This window comes from Anolis sagrei, chromosome 1 (genome assembly GCF_037176765.1).
Source record: "Anolis sagrei isolate rAnoSag1 chromosome 1, rAnoSag1.mat, whole genome shotgun sequence".
In the NCBI taxonomy this organism is placed as follows: Eukaryota; Metazoa; Chordata; class Lepidosauria; order Squamata; family Dactyloidae; genus Anolis; species Anolis sagrei.
In genome coordinates this window covers 285597379-285611020 of record NC_090021.1, presented here as the reverse complement: position 1 = coordinate 285611020, position 13642 = coordinate 285597379, and the positions used below count along the sequence as shown (strand labels likewise).

The following is a 13642-nucleotide window of genomic DNA, read 5'->3' as shown; positions in this document are numbered from 1 at the left end:
CACTCCACTTGTCACTTCTTTCCAAGATGAGGAGGAAGCATTAGTGAGCACTCTCTGTGTTCGTCCACTTAACCAATTACAGATCCACCTCACCGTAGTTTTGCCTAGCCCACATTGGACTAGTTTCCTTGCCAGAAGGTCATGGGGGACCTTGTCGAAGGCCTTACTGAAATCCAGGTACGCTACATCCACGGCATTCCCCGCATCTACCCAGTTTGTAACTCTATCGAAGAAAGAGATCAGATTAGTCTGGCATGACTTGTTTTTGATAAATCCATGTTGACTATTAGCGATGACTGCATTTGTTTCTAAGTGTTTGCAGACCGCTTCCTTAACAATCTTTTCCAAAATCTTGCCCGGTATTGACGTGAGGCTGACCGGACGGTAGTTGTTTGGGTCATCCTTTTTTCCCTTCTTGAAGATTGGGACCACATTGGCCCTCCTCCAATCTGCTGGAACTTCTCCCGTTCTCCAAGAACTCTCAAAGATGGTTGCCAATGGTTCCGAAATGACTTCCGCTAGTTCCTTCAATACTCTTGGGTGTAGTTGATCTGGCCCTGGGGACTTGAACTCATTAAGAGCGGCCAGGTATTCCTGGACGACTTCTTTCCCAATTTGGGGTTGGATGTCCTCCAATCCCTCATCCTCTCCATCTTGCTGAGGTTGAAGACTCTCTTTTTGTGAGAAGACCGAGGCAAAGAAGGCATTAAGTAGTTCTGCCTTTTCCCTATCCCCTGTCAGCATTGCCCCATCTTGCTTTTTGGATTCTCTTTTTGATAGCGAAGGAGATCCATTTTACAATGACAATCATGGTATTGCTTCTGTTTTAAAATGTATGTATAGAAGATGCTCTAGTTTAGGACAGAAATGTAGCAATTTTGATTCAGAGGTTCTATCTTGATGGGTGTGTGTGTCCTTTTGCTAGGTCATGCTTTGAACTCCATAGGATATTTTTCAATTTAAAATACAAGTTGCATCATGTATGATTCTTATGCTCAGGAAACAAGGCAATGCCAAAGTGAAAATGTAACAGCTATCATTTCAGAAAACAGGAACAATGGTGGTATATTTCTCACCAGTGTTCAGATACAGTATCCCTCTATCTGCAGGGGATACTTTCCTGAACTTTCAAGGAATTTGCTAGGTTTTCCTACAGGACTGTATGATTAACTTTCAGTAGAAGTATACCATAGAATTACCTCGAGGACCCCTAGAATGCTAGGGGTGGTGGTGGGGGGATGGGACACATATATTCTTGAATGTGAGTATGTGAAACCAGACTTGTACATATAGCGGTCCTACTGTATCTATTTATTATCTTGCCATCACAGCTTCTCATTTATGGCACTGAAATGCATATGCTTATGGAGTGCCTTCAGCTCCAATGAGTAATACCTATTTGTCTTTCTTTTCCCATAACAATCCTGGATCAGGACCAGCTGCTTTTCTGTGATGACTGTGACCGTGGCTATCACATGTATTGCTTAAATCCACCCGTCTCTGAACCTCCTGAAGGTAACATTGTTTAGAATAGCTGTGTAAGAAATTATGAGTGTGTTTCAAGGAGAGCAGTGGGAAATTGCAAAGTCTGGGCCTTTATGTAATGATCAGTAACATTACAGGAGCCATTTTCTTGTGCAAAAGAGGGAATCCGGGACAACATTTTTCCTTCCATAGGCTGTTATATGATTAGTGAAGCAGTAGCCTTACTCATCCTCATGGTAGGGGTGGCCCTAGGGGTCTGAATGTGTTCACTTGTATGTGTGGCCTAGCCCTCAGCCTTTGACATAGCATCAGGAAAAGTTTGTATCTACAAAAAAGATATTTGGAATTTCTGCTATTTTAACAGAAATGTTTCACTTAAGCAAAAATCATCATTTGGAGTTTTTTGGACTGACATGAAAAAATCAAGTTCAGCAGATGCTAAGAGAATTCAGAAGAAGTCACGGTTGTAATTCATCAAATTGTGTGATGAAGTAGGAGTGGGGAGTTAATTGACTAAATCATTAAAAGTCTCCCAAAAGCCCCGAGTCTCTGCTCATAGAGAAGGGTTGCTTGCCAAATCTCTGAACAATTCATACTCGGAAGTGGTTTTGCCATTACCTTTACCTATGCTATATTCCTCTGAATATAGCATAGGTAAAGGTAATGGTTTCCCCTTGACATTAAATCTAGTTGAGTCCGACTCTGGGGGATGGTGCTCATCTCAGTTTCTAAGCCGAAGAGTCGGCATTGTCTGTAGACACCTCCAAGCTCATGCGGAGCACTGTCACCTTGCTGGAGTGGTACTTATTGATCTACTCACATTTGCATGTTTTCGAACTGCTAGGTTGGCAGAAGCTGGGTCTAATGATGGGAGCTCATCCCGGTGTATGGATTTGAACCACTGACCTTTTGGTCAGCAAGTTCTGCTGCTCAGTGGTTTAAACCCCAAAATATAGCATATAGCACCTGAAATTCATTTGTGGTTTCCCACTGAAGTATTAAAAAGCACAGCCCCTGCTTAACTCCCAAGATCAGCTGGGATCTGGTGCGTTTGGGGTCAAATACAGCCAGACTACATGTATTTACACAGAGAGAAAACTACGTATTTGTGATCATAGCAAAGATGAAATTTTATGTTGGCCAATGTCTTTTCCTTGTAGGAGAGATGCAATGTTAAAATGGCTCTCTGTTTAAATACCACTCCCACAATTGTTGACATGTTTAGATGTCCCCTAGATGTGGGGTGGGCAATTTCCCCCCTATTCTAAAAGCCTCATTCTCACAGAGGTATTTGATTCGGTGCCAAATGTCTACAGTGCTTTAAGCCAGAGGTGAACAAGTCCATCTCATCCCTTTCTTTTACCCACTTCCTCCTTGATCACCCTTGTTGTTTCTTTGCTATAGGTGTGCTATAGTTTGCCTTCTTTTAAATTATTTTGACTGGATTTAATTTGTCTTGCTGTAAGTGATAAATGATTAAAGATATGTTTCCTCTTGCCTTAAATTGGCTTTAATGTACACCAAGATGACACCCTCAGGTAAAGGGTGGGATTATTTAAATGAATAGATAAATAGACATGTACATACATAAAGATGGCAAAATTGAATGTTTTACTCTAAATCAACCAGTAGCAAAAATGGCAGATCTGAAGGTTTGTTTTTCTTGCTTTACAGGAAGCTGGAGCTGTCATTTGTGCCGAGAACTTCTTCAAGAGAGAGCATCTGCCTTCTGCTACCAGCCCTAAAAGAATCTCACCTGGGCCAGGATCAAGCGTGTTCCTGGACTTGTGACACTAGTGCACAAATGTCATCCACCACCTATGGATATGTGTAGCCACAAATACACTTACACAAATACACACAAAAGACAATGGGCATTCAATGAAGTATCTGTCCTGTTTGCTGTCCGAGTGTAGAATATTGTACCTCCTGGGTTCTACTAGAAGGATCACACTTTTTGGTAAATGTCCCTGATGGATTCTTTCCAGTGCAGTGCATGATTGGAAATATACTGTAATAGATTCACGCGTGTTATGGTAATAGCAGAGGGGAACTATTGTAACTGTTTGATATTTTAGAAATTTGAATTGTGTGACATTGTGCTTTTTGTTTGACCTATATTCCTGCTCCCAGAGAAGAAACAATGTTATCTTCAAAATCATTCTTGATGCAAAGATACTGAGAAGGACTCTTCACCACAGGTTTTAATAAACCAATATTTAGATGCGTAGGACTTTGATGGATCCAATGTCTCAGTTCTTTCCAAATCATTACCTATTAAACCCAAGTGACAAATTGTAGAGAGATACATAAGTGCCATCAATCTGAGTCTTCTCCATTTCCCTGGTGACGTGTGAGTTAAAAAAAATTCATGATAACAGAAATCTATTTCTTTCATCCCAACTTGATAAATCAACACTGAGATAACTCTGTGGGACTAATTTATTTGGGACTAACAACTGGATTTAGGCTGGTGTCATTGTCTTGCCCACTCTTATTCCTGTGCCATTGTCCAGTTAGGGATGCTAACCCTCTGAATTCAAGTCTGATGAAACCCAAGAAGTTTGGGAAGTGAAGCAAGTGGACAATTAGGATCCATGCATTTTTCAGTAATGTGTCATTTGGGCCCAAGTGCCAAACTGACATGACAAGATGTTTAAAGCTAGCCTAATGTTGTATCAGTGAGTCCTATCAGGACATAATGGTGCAGGCTGCATATCAGTAGTAGGTGATAAACATATCTTTACTGTCTATGTGGTGCTTCCCTACACCCTACAGACTATGTTGATTCTAAGTTGAGCTCTGATATGAAAACCGAAACTGGTGTGGATGGGGAGAAATCTATGAAGGCAAAAGCAGAAAGTATGGGGAAGGCTCTGCTCTCCTTATTTCTTTTTGTAGAGGACTGAGGCAGTCCAGAACTTAACGAAACAGGTTAGTCCTAATTATTATCTTTCTTCTTGTTTGGTGTGAAGATTGAAATGAGATCCAACATGGTGTAGTAGTCCGAGTGGAGGAACAGGTTCTATTAGGAGACAGGACATCCACCCTAATCAATGTACGTGTGCTTCAAGTATAGGAAGATGCCTTACACCTCGCTGTTGGGTGATTGATCTCTGTCTTGCCTACACTCATTTACTGTGCTTCTCCAGAGGTTATTACGTTTGTCAGAATTTCCCAAGTCTTCTCTAGCCAGAAGCTGGAAAGAAAAAGTAGAGGATTATTGGCGGCCTTTCTTGTATATTTTGTTTAAAATCCAGTGCTCTCAGATATAGAACACAAGGCTGATTTTAACATTGATCTTTGGCTGTTTGAATGTCCTTAAGATCCTATCATTGTGTTCAACTGTTTCACAATTTTATTTCATTTTAGAGAAAAGAATCTCTTGTATGTAAATACACTGTTTACATTCCATACATAATTTGTTGTAATGTGCTAGGGGAAACTTTTCAAAGTTATTAGTAGTTCTTGCTTAAGCCCAGCATTTATAATTAAAAGGGGTTTTGTTTTTTGAAATATGTATATTGAACTTAAACAACAGAATAATGTGTTTCCCAGCCTCCACCCACCGCCAATTCATTTTGTCATGTGGAAAAATTATCCTCATGAGTAAGAAAGACTCCATGCTTTAAAATACACATTCTATTAAAAGGGAGAAAATAGAAAATACAACCTAATGATCAAACCAAATTCAATAATAATGTTCCAAAATTCAAATGAGATGAAGACTATAAGCCAGTGGTTCCCAATCTGTGGTCCATGGACCACCAGTGGTTTCCAAAAACTAAAATATGGTCCATGGCCTCACTGTTACTACACCATTGCAATGAGAGTGACTAGTCTCACAAAACCCTCTTATAATGCTGAGGCAATGGGGTATCAAGAGGGGAAAGGCTGACTCCCCACAAAAGATACGTCAACAAACCTTCTGACTTCTGCTTCTCCTCCTCCTCCTTCCCCCGAGAGGAGCCATTCCATTTGGTGCCTCGAAACGGGGGCACCTTGGTGTCTTCATTTTTAGACCTGTTCCTGGGATTATTTGGGGTGCTGATTCAGAAAATTGCATTGGATAGACCACATCAGCTCTATGTGATTACATATGGCTTTCTATGGGTAAGCAGATGGAGACTACTGGATATTCTGTGTCAGAAATTAGAGGTGGTATGGTCTATCCAATGCAATTTTCTGAATCGGCACCCCCAAATAACCAAACCAAATCTGAAGTTGACCAAAAACTGATTCATAATCCTTTTGGTACTATTGTTGGAGAGTGGTCCCTGGTCAAAATGATCCCAGGTCAAAAAAAATTGGGAACCACTGCTTTAAGCTGAAGATAGATCTGAGACATGAAATATGAAAAAAGCCAAATTGCAGAGATTTGGCTAGTATTTAAAGTGATTTTATATATATATATATATATATATATATATATATATATATATATCTTCATGGATGTGTGTGATATCAAACAAGAACACTAATGTCCAAAAGTCACAAAGTAATACATATGTTTTTGAGTTTCAAAGAATTCTTCAAACTGAAGCTTTTTTTAAAAAAAAGGAGGGGAAGTGTTAGCAAAGACCACAGTCTGTGGTATGAAATATATGACAGTTTTTAGAATCTCTAATATTGTAGCGCAAAAATCCACTATAAATGAGGGGGCAACCCAACCAAGGTTACAAATGTCTACATCACATTGATTTCAGTTGTGAATAGCCTTAATTCTCTCCAATGAAAGCAACAAGACTTAAAGACTGCTGTATGTGGTTGGTTGACTGAATGACTGCAAATAAATGTGTCTGTTTATGACCTGACATTGTGCATTTATGTGCATTCTTGCTAAGCTCAATAGCAGTTATTTCAAAAGTGGAGTGTGGAGAATTTTTTTCAGAAAGTGCATAACTTTAGATAGACTCTACCCTAAGTGACAACACTCACCATAGTTTTACCCTTGGCATTGTAGCAGTGAGCGGGCTTAGGGCATATGTTCTGATAAATTTTATTACAGAAGGGCCTCCTTATCTATGGATTCAACCATTCATGGATTGAAAATATATTTTAAATTCCCAAAAGTAAACCTTGATTTTACCATTTTATATAAAGGACCATTTTACTCTGTTGTTGTCTATAATGGGACTTGAGCATCCATGGATTCTGTTATCCACAAGAAGTCCTGGAACCAAACCCCAGCAGACACCAAGGGCCCACTGTACTTGATGCAGTGCCATGCACAATGACTATGTGACAAATTTTGTCCAGAGGGCATGGAACTGAGATGAGACTTCTGCTATAGAGCTGAAGCATGCCATCTCTCTCTCATACATCTAAGCTTGAGTACTAAATTTTAACAATGGGATTCCAGTCAGTAAAGATAATAGCGTAATGTATTTCCCAGCTTTTGCTCCCATTGGCAATGCTGGGTAAAACTACCGTGTTTACCTCATAATACCCTTAGCTGTGCCGACAAAGAGGTCTTGACTATAATATTCTCTCATTCTTTCTCCAGCCAGTTCTTTTATTTTCTACTGACTCTGAAAGTTGAAATAAGTCTGAAATAAGTTTTCCATAGGAGAAGGGTTGCAGGGAGAATTAGCAGGAAGGAAAAAGCGTAACACACGGTTACCATCTGCTGCCGTTCCTCCTCTGCAAATTCCACTCTGTTACCTTATTACTGTTAACTACCAACTGGGAAATATATTTCACTATCAAGCCTTAGGAAAGTGACTTTTTCAGACTATAACTCTTCTGGAAGTTAAAGTCCCCATGGAGTAATTTTTCCAAGCTCTGTTCCTTGGGTAATATGTAGTTCCACCAGGAATAATAAAGGTAAGGTAGAAAGAAGGCTAAGGTTGTATCTTGATGATCAGATACTTACAGGCAAGAAAATGTATTTCCTTTATTCCTGTAAAATGAATTGCTTGAGCATTTACATGTACTTTTGTCAAAATAAATATTGGCTGGCACCCTGTTGATGAATTACAATGACTTACTATACTTTGGACATAATATGAGACCATGTCAGTCATGACACAAGATGACAATGTTTGGGAGGAATGTAGAAGACTGCATTATGTTGTATCAAGAAAGCCATGGCTCTGCACTTGCATTATTTTAGCAAGGTCTCTTAGTGGTCTCACAATAATAGGGTCAGCATAGGTCAAAGCTAACTTCATGGCAATTAGCAACAAAGCAGACTTCGAGCTTACTTTTTTTTGGTTGATTTGGAGTATTTACTACTAACTATACAATAACCCACCTTCATCCTTTCTCAACTGCAGCCCCTCCCTTCAAATCTAGCCATTCATTGGTTGGTGTAGAGTGTGAGAGCAGTGGGCAAGCTTTCTGTTTTTCCCTACAGGTAGATGCAGAGCAATGCTATCATCTGCAAGGACCTCTGGAGGACCCTTGATGATGACTGTTGCTGTGCTTCCGGCTAATGAAAAATAGTTGGAAACTTGTCCATTGGCTCCCTCCACTCTCCATAACCACTAAATAGCTGGGTTTGAGGGGGCAGGGGCTCAATGATGAAGGGGAGACTTGGAGGTGGTTGAATGAGATACTATTATAAATACATATTGAAGCACCATTTCCTTGTGCAGGATTGTGGTCGTTACTCAAAATGTATTGATTTCATCTCCTTAAAAACGAAATACAATGAACTAGACCGGGACTCTGGGAGACCAGAGCTATGATGGCAGAATTTGTAGTTCAGCTAAATCCCAAGGGATGCCTGGCGAGTAGCTAATGTGGCTACTGAATCGGAAACCAGGAACTGAAGATCTCACTAGGATGAAGGCAAGCAACAGAGGCTTTATTCAATTTGCGTGGAAGGAACACTTGTACAGCACTGGTGCTTGAAGGGTACAAGTGTAAAAATGTATTCACAAGCAAATATCTTCATACGCATATGTTTCCATTCACTAACATTGTCCCATTTAAAAATCTCCCTTCCTCCTCCCTTCCTCTTCCCTGATTGGCCAGTTTGGCAAAGGCGGGCGGTGCTTTCCCTGGTGTTTGATTGGTTGGGAGGCAGGTCTATGCTGGTACCCTGATTGACTGAGGCACCGGTGATATAATTGGGGATTTCCTCCCAGCTGAACAGGGAATCCCAGAAGCCTCCAATCAGCTGCTGGAGGTGATCTGAGGGAGGGAGCTCTGTGGACCATGCAAGTTCTTGGATGTGTCAGTTCTTGTGGGTTTTTTCGGGCTATATGGCCATGTTCTAGAGGCATTTCTCCTGACGTTTCGCCTGCATCTATGGCAGGCTTCCTCAGAGGTCTTGGATGTGTCTTTGATATCAGCTGGAATCTCAGCTCAGCCATGAAAGTCATTTATACTTTCTCAGCCTCAGAAAAATGCAATGGCAACTCCTCTTGTCAAGAAAAGCCCATTATAGGGTTGCTGTAAGTCAGAGTTGATTTATATGAACAGAACAAAAACAATAATCTTACACATAAAGCCAGGTATAAATCCTATTGATTTTAATAAAGTTAATTACCATAAAAGAATGACAATGAATTCAATGCAAACCCAAGATTATATGTACCAGCAAATGAAATGCGTAGGCTGTGAGATTCTGTTCAAGATTGTGCATCATGGTAGAGCAATGAAATGTTTCATTCTCACAGGACTTCCCTTTCTGTCCCCCTTCTCAGTCATGTGGTGCCTGGTGGGGAGTGGGGACACCTAAGCTGTATCTGGCTATGTCCCTACTGACAGATATGCTGACATGAAGTCATCTGGAGCTCTGGAGGATCCCTGAAGAGGAGTTCATCATTGAGTGTAGAGCTACTAGGCATGTGCAAAAAAATTGGAAGAATCAGAGATCGTAAGAAAATCGGAAGTTTTGTAAGTCAGAAGCCATATCCAAAGCGTTTGCCTGGCCCACGCCAAATATTTTAGAATCGAAACATCCCATGCTTTTTCATTTTAATTTTGGAAATCTCAGAAGGCTCCTAAAGTCAGTTTCATATTCAGTGCAAGGAAGCAAAGCCATTAAGCCAAAAAGGTTGCCTGCTTGCCTTAGTGCCTGCCTTGCCATTCCTCTCCCTGGAATTAATAGAGTCTTCTCTTGGCATTGGGAGCAGTGAAAAGAGGGAGCAATGCATTTGGGAAGCGGAGGAGCCCTATACCAAAGAATTAAAAAAAGTTCTGCCCTAAACTACATTTCCCATTATGCATTAGCACCAGAAACCCCCAATTAGGAGAGGAGATCGTTTTGTACCAGCTAGAGTTCCAATACATTTATTAATATTCTACACTATGATTTCTGTTCCTGGGTTGTAAATGTTATTTCCTAATAGGTTCTGTCATAAAAATATGGCAAAAGTTTGTTACACTGCAAAAACTGTCTTCGCACAAGGGACATTGTCCTATATATAGCACATTTTGCTTTGTTGAGTCTCCACCAATTTAGTGAAGTTTCTGCCACAAAAACAATGTTTCTGGAGAAACAACTACTTTCAAAGTAGGACTACACAATTGAACAGAAAATACCACTTTGAAACTAGGAACAGATTTTCTTATTATTAAAAAAACAGTTGTTTATAAAAACTTTGAAAATTTGCCAAAAATCTGCAGATGAGTGAAACATTCTTAAATTTGGTGGGCTAACAGTAGTAAATGTGTTCTACCATTGTAGCAAGTTTCACCTGAATAGTTTTAAAATGAGGGAGTTATGAGCCCCTGAAGTTGTCCTAATTACAGTGTTCCCTCACTTATCGCGGGGTTCCATTCCAGGAGCCCCTGCAATAAGTGAAAATCCATGAAATGCACAATTGTGGCCTCCTCCTTCTCACTACCTCTGCTGCTCCCGACCTCGGAGGCCCCTTGGGCGCAATTGAAGGGGGCTGGAGCACAGGTGGCAAGGGGGAGGAGGCCTGGCTCCCCCTCCCCTCCTCTCTTCCTCCTCCTTCCACATTAGTAATGAAATTTCATTAGTCTTATTATAGCAATGAAATTTTCACTAAGTATTCTTTAGAAACACTTTAGAAACAAAGCGACAGCACCCCCCAGTTTTGTAATGACTTTTGAACTATTTTTTATGGATCACACATCCCTAATAGCTACAGTTAAGTAGCACTTTTCACAAGACACTCCATGGCTATGGGTGGGTTTGAGTAAAAAGAAGAAGATGAGTTGTCAGGAGACTTGGATTGTTTCATTCTGACCTTCATGATGACTTTCTACCCAAAACATAATCAGGTGTAAGTTAGACTTAATGCCTACGTGTGTCACTAGCAGGATGCCAGCCTCTATTGACTGTTACACCAATGCTGGAAATTAACAGTGATAGAGTACATTGTGAGAATGCTGTTAGAGAGAGGTATGTTTATCTGAGCTGGTTGCATTAATGTTGAATCTATGAATATAACTGTGTATGGTTTCCAGAATTCTGCTAGTGCCCTATATTAATGCTCATGTTTTCTCCAACGGCAACAAAGATCTGCATATTTAAACAATGGTATTCACCCTTGGTCACCTACGCATGTGAGAGCTGAACCATAGGGAAGGCTGAGTGAAGGAAGATAGATGCTGATGAACTGTGGTGTTGGCAGAAAGTTCCGAGAGTGCCTTGGACAGCGAGAAGATCTAACCAGTCCATCCTCCAGGAAATAAAGCCCGACTGCTCATTGGAGGGAAAGATAGTAGAGGCAATGATGAAGTACTTTGGCCACATCATGAGAAGAAAGGAAAGCTTAGAGAAGACAATGATGCTGGGGAAAAAGGAAGGAAAAAGGAAGAGGGGCCGACCAAGGGCAAGATGGATGGATGGCATCCTTGAAGTGACTGGATTGACCTTGAAGGAGCTGGGTGTGGTGACGACCAACAGGGAGCACTGGTGTAGGCTGGTTCATGAGGTCACAAAGAGTCGGAAATGACTGAACAAATGAACAACGACAACAGTTTCTCCATGAAACTATAGTGCTGATGAACAAATATCAGACAAAACCTGCAACCCCTGAGAAACCATTTCCTCCAATGTCTGTCTTACTTCTTGGCCTCTGTGTCTGTGTCTTTTGCCTTTTCTGTCACCAACAGATCACAATTAAATTAGCTTTCCACATATGGTGGCCTACCATACTTTCTCTCAAGAGCAGCAACAAGCTACAAGACCCAAGAAGAGATTACGTCCGTGGAAATCTAAGGAAACTTGGAAACAACAGTTGAAGGAGGATGTAGCTCAGAGTTGCCCTGCCTAAACGCTGTAGTTAGCGTTCATAGAAGTTCTTATGGAGCTGAAAAGGTCTTTGATTTGATACCTTTAGTTGTTGTGACAGACAGGCTTGAATGGCCATTTCCATCTCCTCAGTGCTTTCAACGCCATACCTCATGCTGTTGTCCTCTAACAAAAGGAAGAGAACGTAAAATCCCTTTCAGTGAATAGCAGCTCAAGCTAGCATTACGAAATCTGTCTCGAAGATGATTGCTGTGCTTTTATTTAAGCACCAGGCTTGGCACACCCCGATCAAAAAGGAACTTTTATAATAGGAGACACCAATGGGTATGAGGGGAAATGACCATTTGAGGGACAGAAGTTAACTAGGGCTGTTGTGAGTCTGTATCTTGTAATGGCTTGGGTATGGAGAGGACAATGCCAAGAACAGACCAATACAATAGCAATGCCCCACAAACCATTCTGCATGCAGAGTTGGATTGCATCCTGCTTATCATTTCCAGGGGTAAGCTCCACTGCTATGGGAACTTGACTGGCTCAAGCTAGCTCAGAAAGCAAAGCTGTTCAGTTCCCTATTCTGTAGTGACCTTGAGCTACCAAATGGATGTGCATATGGTTCATGAGCACAAACCTTGGAGCTCATCCAGGAAGGTGTGTGTTTGCACATGCGCCTGTGGATCTGTTGAGGCGGGTTGCTTCTTTGCAACTCCCTGCTGACTCGGAAGCTTAGGCCTTAACAGCTGCAGTTGTCTGGCAGAATTAATTCCTTCCAAGCCTTGGCTTCCCTCCCCCTCACTCCACAGAAGCCTTCCTATACCCAAGTGTGAAGGTGCCTGGCAACACAATTTCCTCCATGGATTTGGGCAACTCATGGCAATTTTCTTTCGAGATATCAGCTCCTCCTTCTGCTCAGATGCATGTTACACATGCTTCACAAAAAGAAATACCTCTTTTCCCAAAGATGCTCAGTGTTCATATTTGTGTGCCCAGTATTTCGGAAGAAGCTTGGTCTTGCATTTCAAATTTGTGGCAGTTGATCCAAGCCAGAGAGAGAGAGAGAGAGAGAGAGAGAGAGAGAGAGAGAGAACTCATCTCTAATGTATGCCTGGTTGAGTATTCACAGGATAAACTTTAGGCAATTAGCATTGTTAATGTTCATTGTGTGATTGTACAGCTGTGTGAGTCTCATTAAAATGTCCTCCAGGGACGAGGGAAGGGGGCAGAGATTAAGGTACTGAGGTATCAGCTTGGCATACTGTTGAAAGACATGTCTGGTATTTTGGGGACTGTACACAGCCAAACACCAAAATCTCTAGGATATGGGAAATGTTCATGTTTTATCACTTGGCTGCAGAGTGACTGTGTTTTGGAAAGGACAGCTTTGTGTAATCCGCACTATGCAATTATAACAGTGTGAAGCTATTTTAACTCTTACGTCTCCATCCTTGGGAATCCTGAGATTTTCAGATTCAGAATTTTATGCTATTTCTCAGGGGAGTGGACTAAAGCTCAGGTGTCTCTCCCCAAATTACAAATCCCAGAACTATTGGGTGAAGCCACTGCACTTAAAGTGGCCTCAGACTGTTGTGACTTTGCAGTATGGCTATAACCCAAAATACCAAATGGATGGGGAAGAAACAGAAAACATTAAACAGCAACAACAGTACCCAGATTGTTGTGGGATTAGGATTCCACAAAAAAGAAGCAAAATGAAGCTATCCAAAGCAATGGATGTCACAAGAGTACAAATTAGGAATTTAAATAGAGCCTCAGTTCCTCAGATTGGAGGCCTCTCAATATATTCACACATCAGCCAACCAGATGCCTGTGGGAAGCTCACAAGTTAGAACTATGAGGGGTGTTCATTAAAGATTTCCCCTGACCCACTTCCTGCGGACTGTACACAGCCAAACACCAAAATTAAACTTGGCACAGTTATTAGTCCTTCTCTACATTGGTGCCACCTAGGGACACACGCTT

General features: G+C 41.2%; 1 protein-coding gene across 2 annotated transcripts in view; it reads left to right on the top strand.

The window, feature by feature from the left end:
- Positions 1-6299, top strand: part of DPF3 (double PHD fingers 3) — a 242016-nt gene extending 235717 nt beyond the window's left edge. For both annotated transcript variants that reach the window (XM_060761458.2, XM_060761448.2), the window contains exons 10-11: positions 1434-1515; positions 3160-6299. In XM_060761458.2, coding sequence (XP_060617441.2) covers positions 1434-1515; positions 3160-3230 — 153 coding nt within the window. In that variant the 3' untranslated portion in view covers positions 3231-6299. The remainder of the gene's footprint in view (positions 1-1433; positions 1516-3159) is intronic.
- The last annotated feature ends 7343 nt before the right edge of the window (positions 6300-13642 follow it).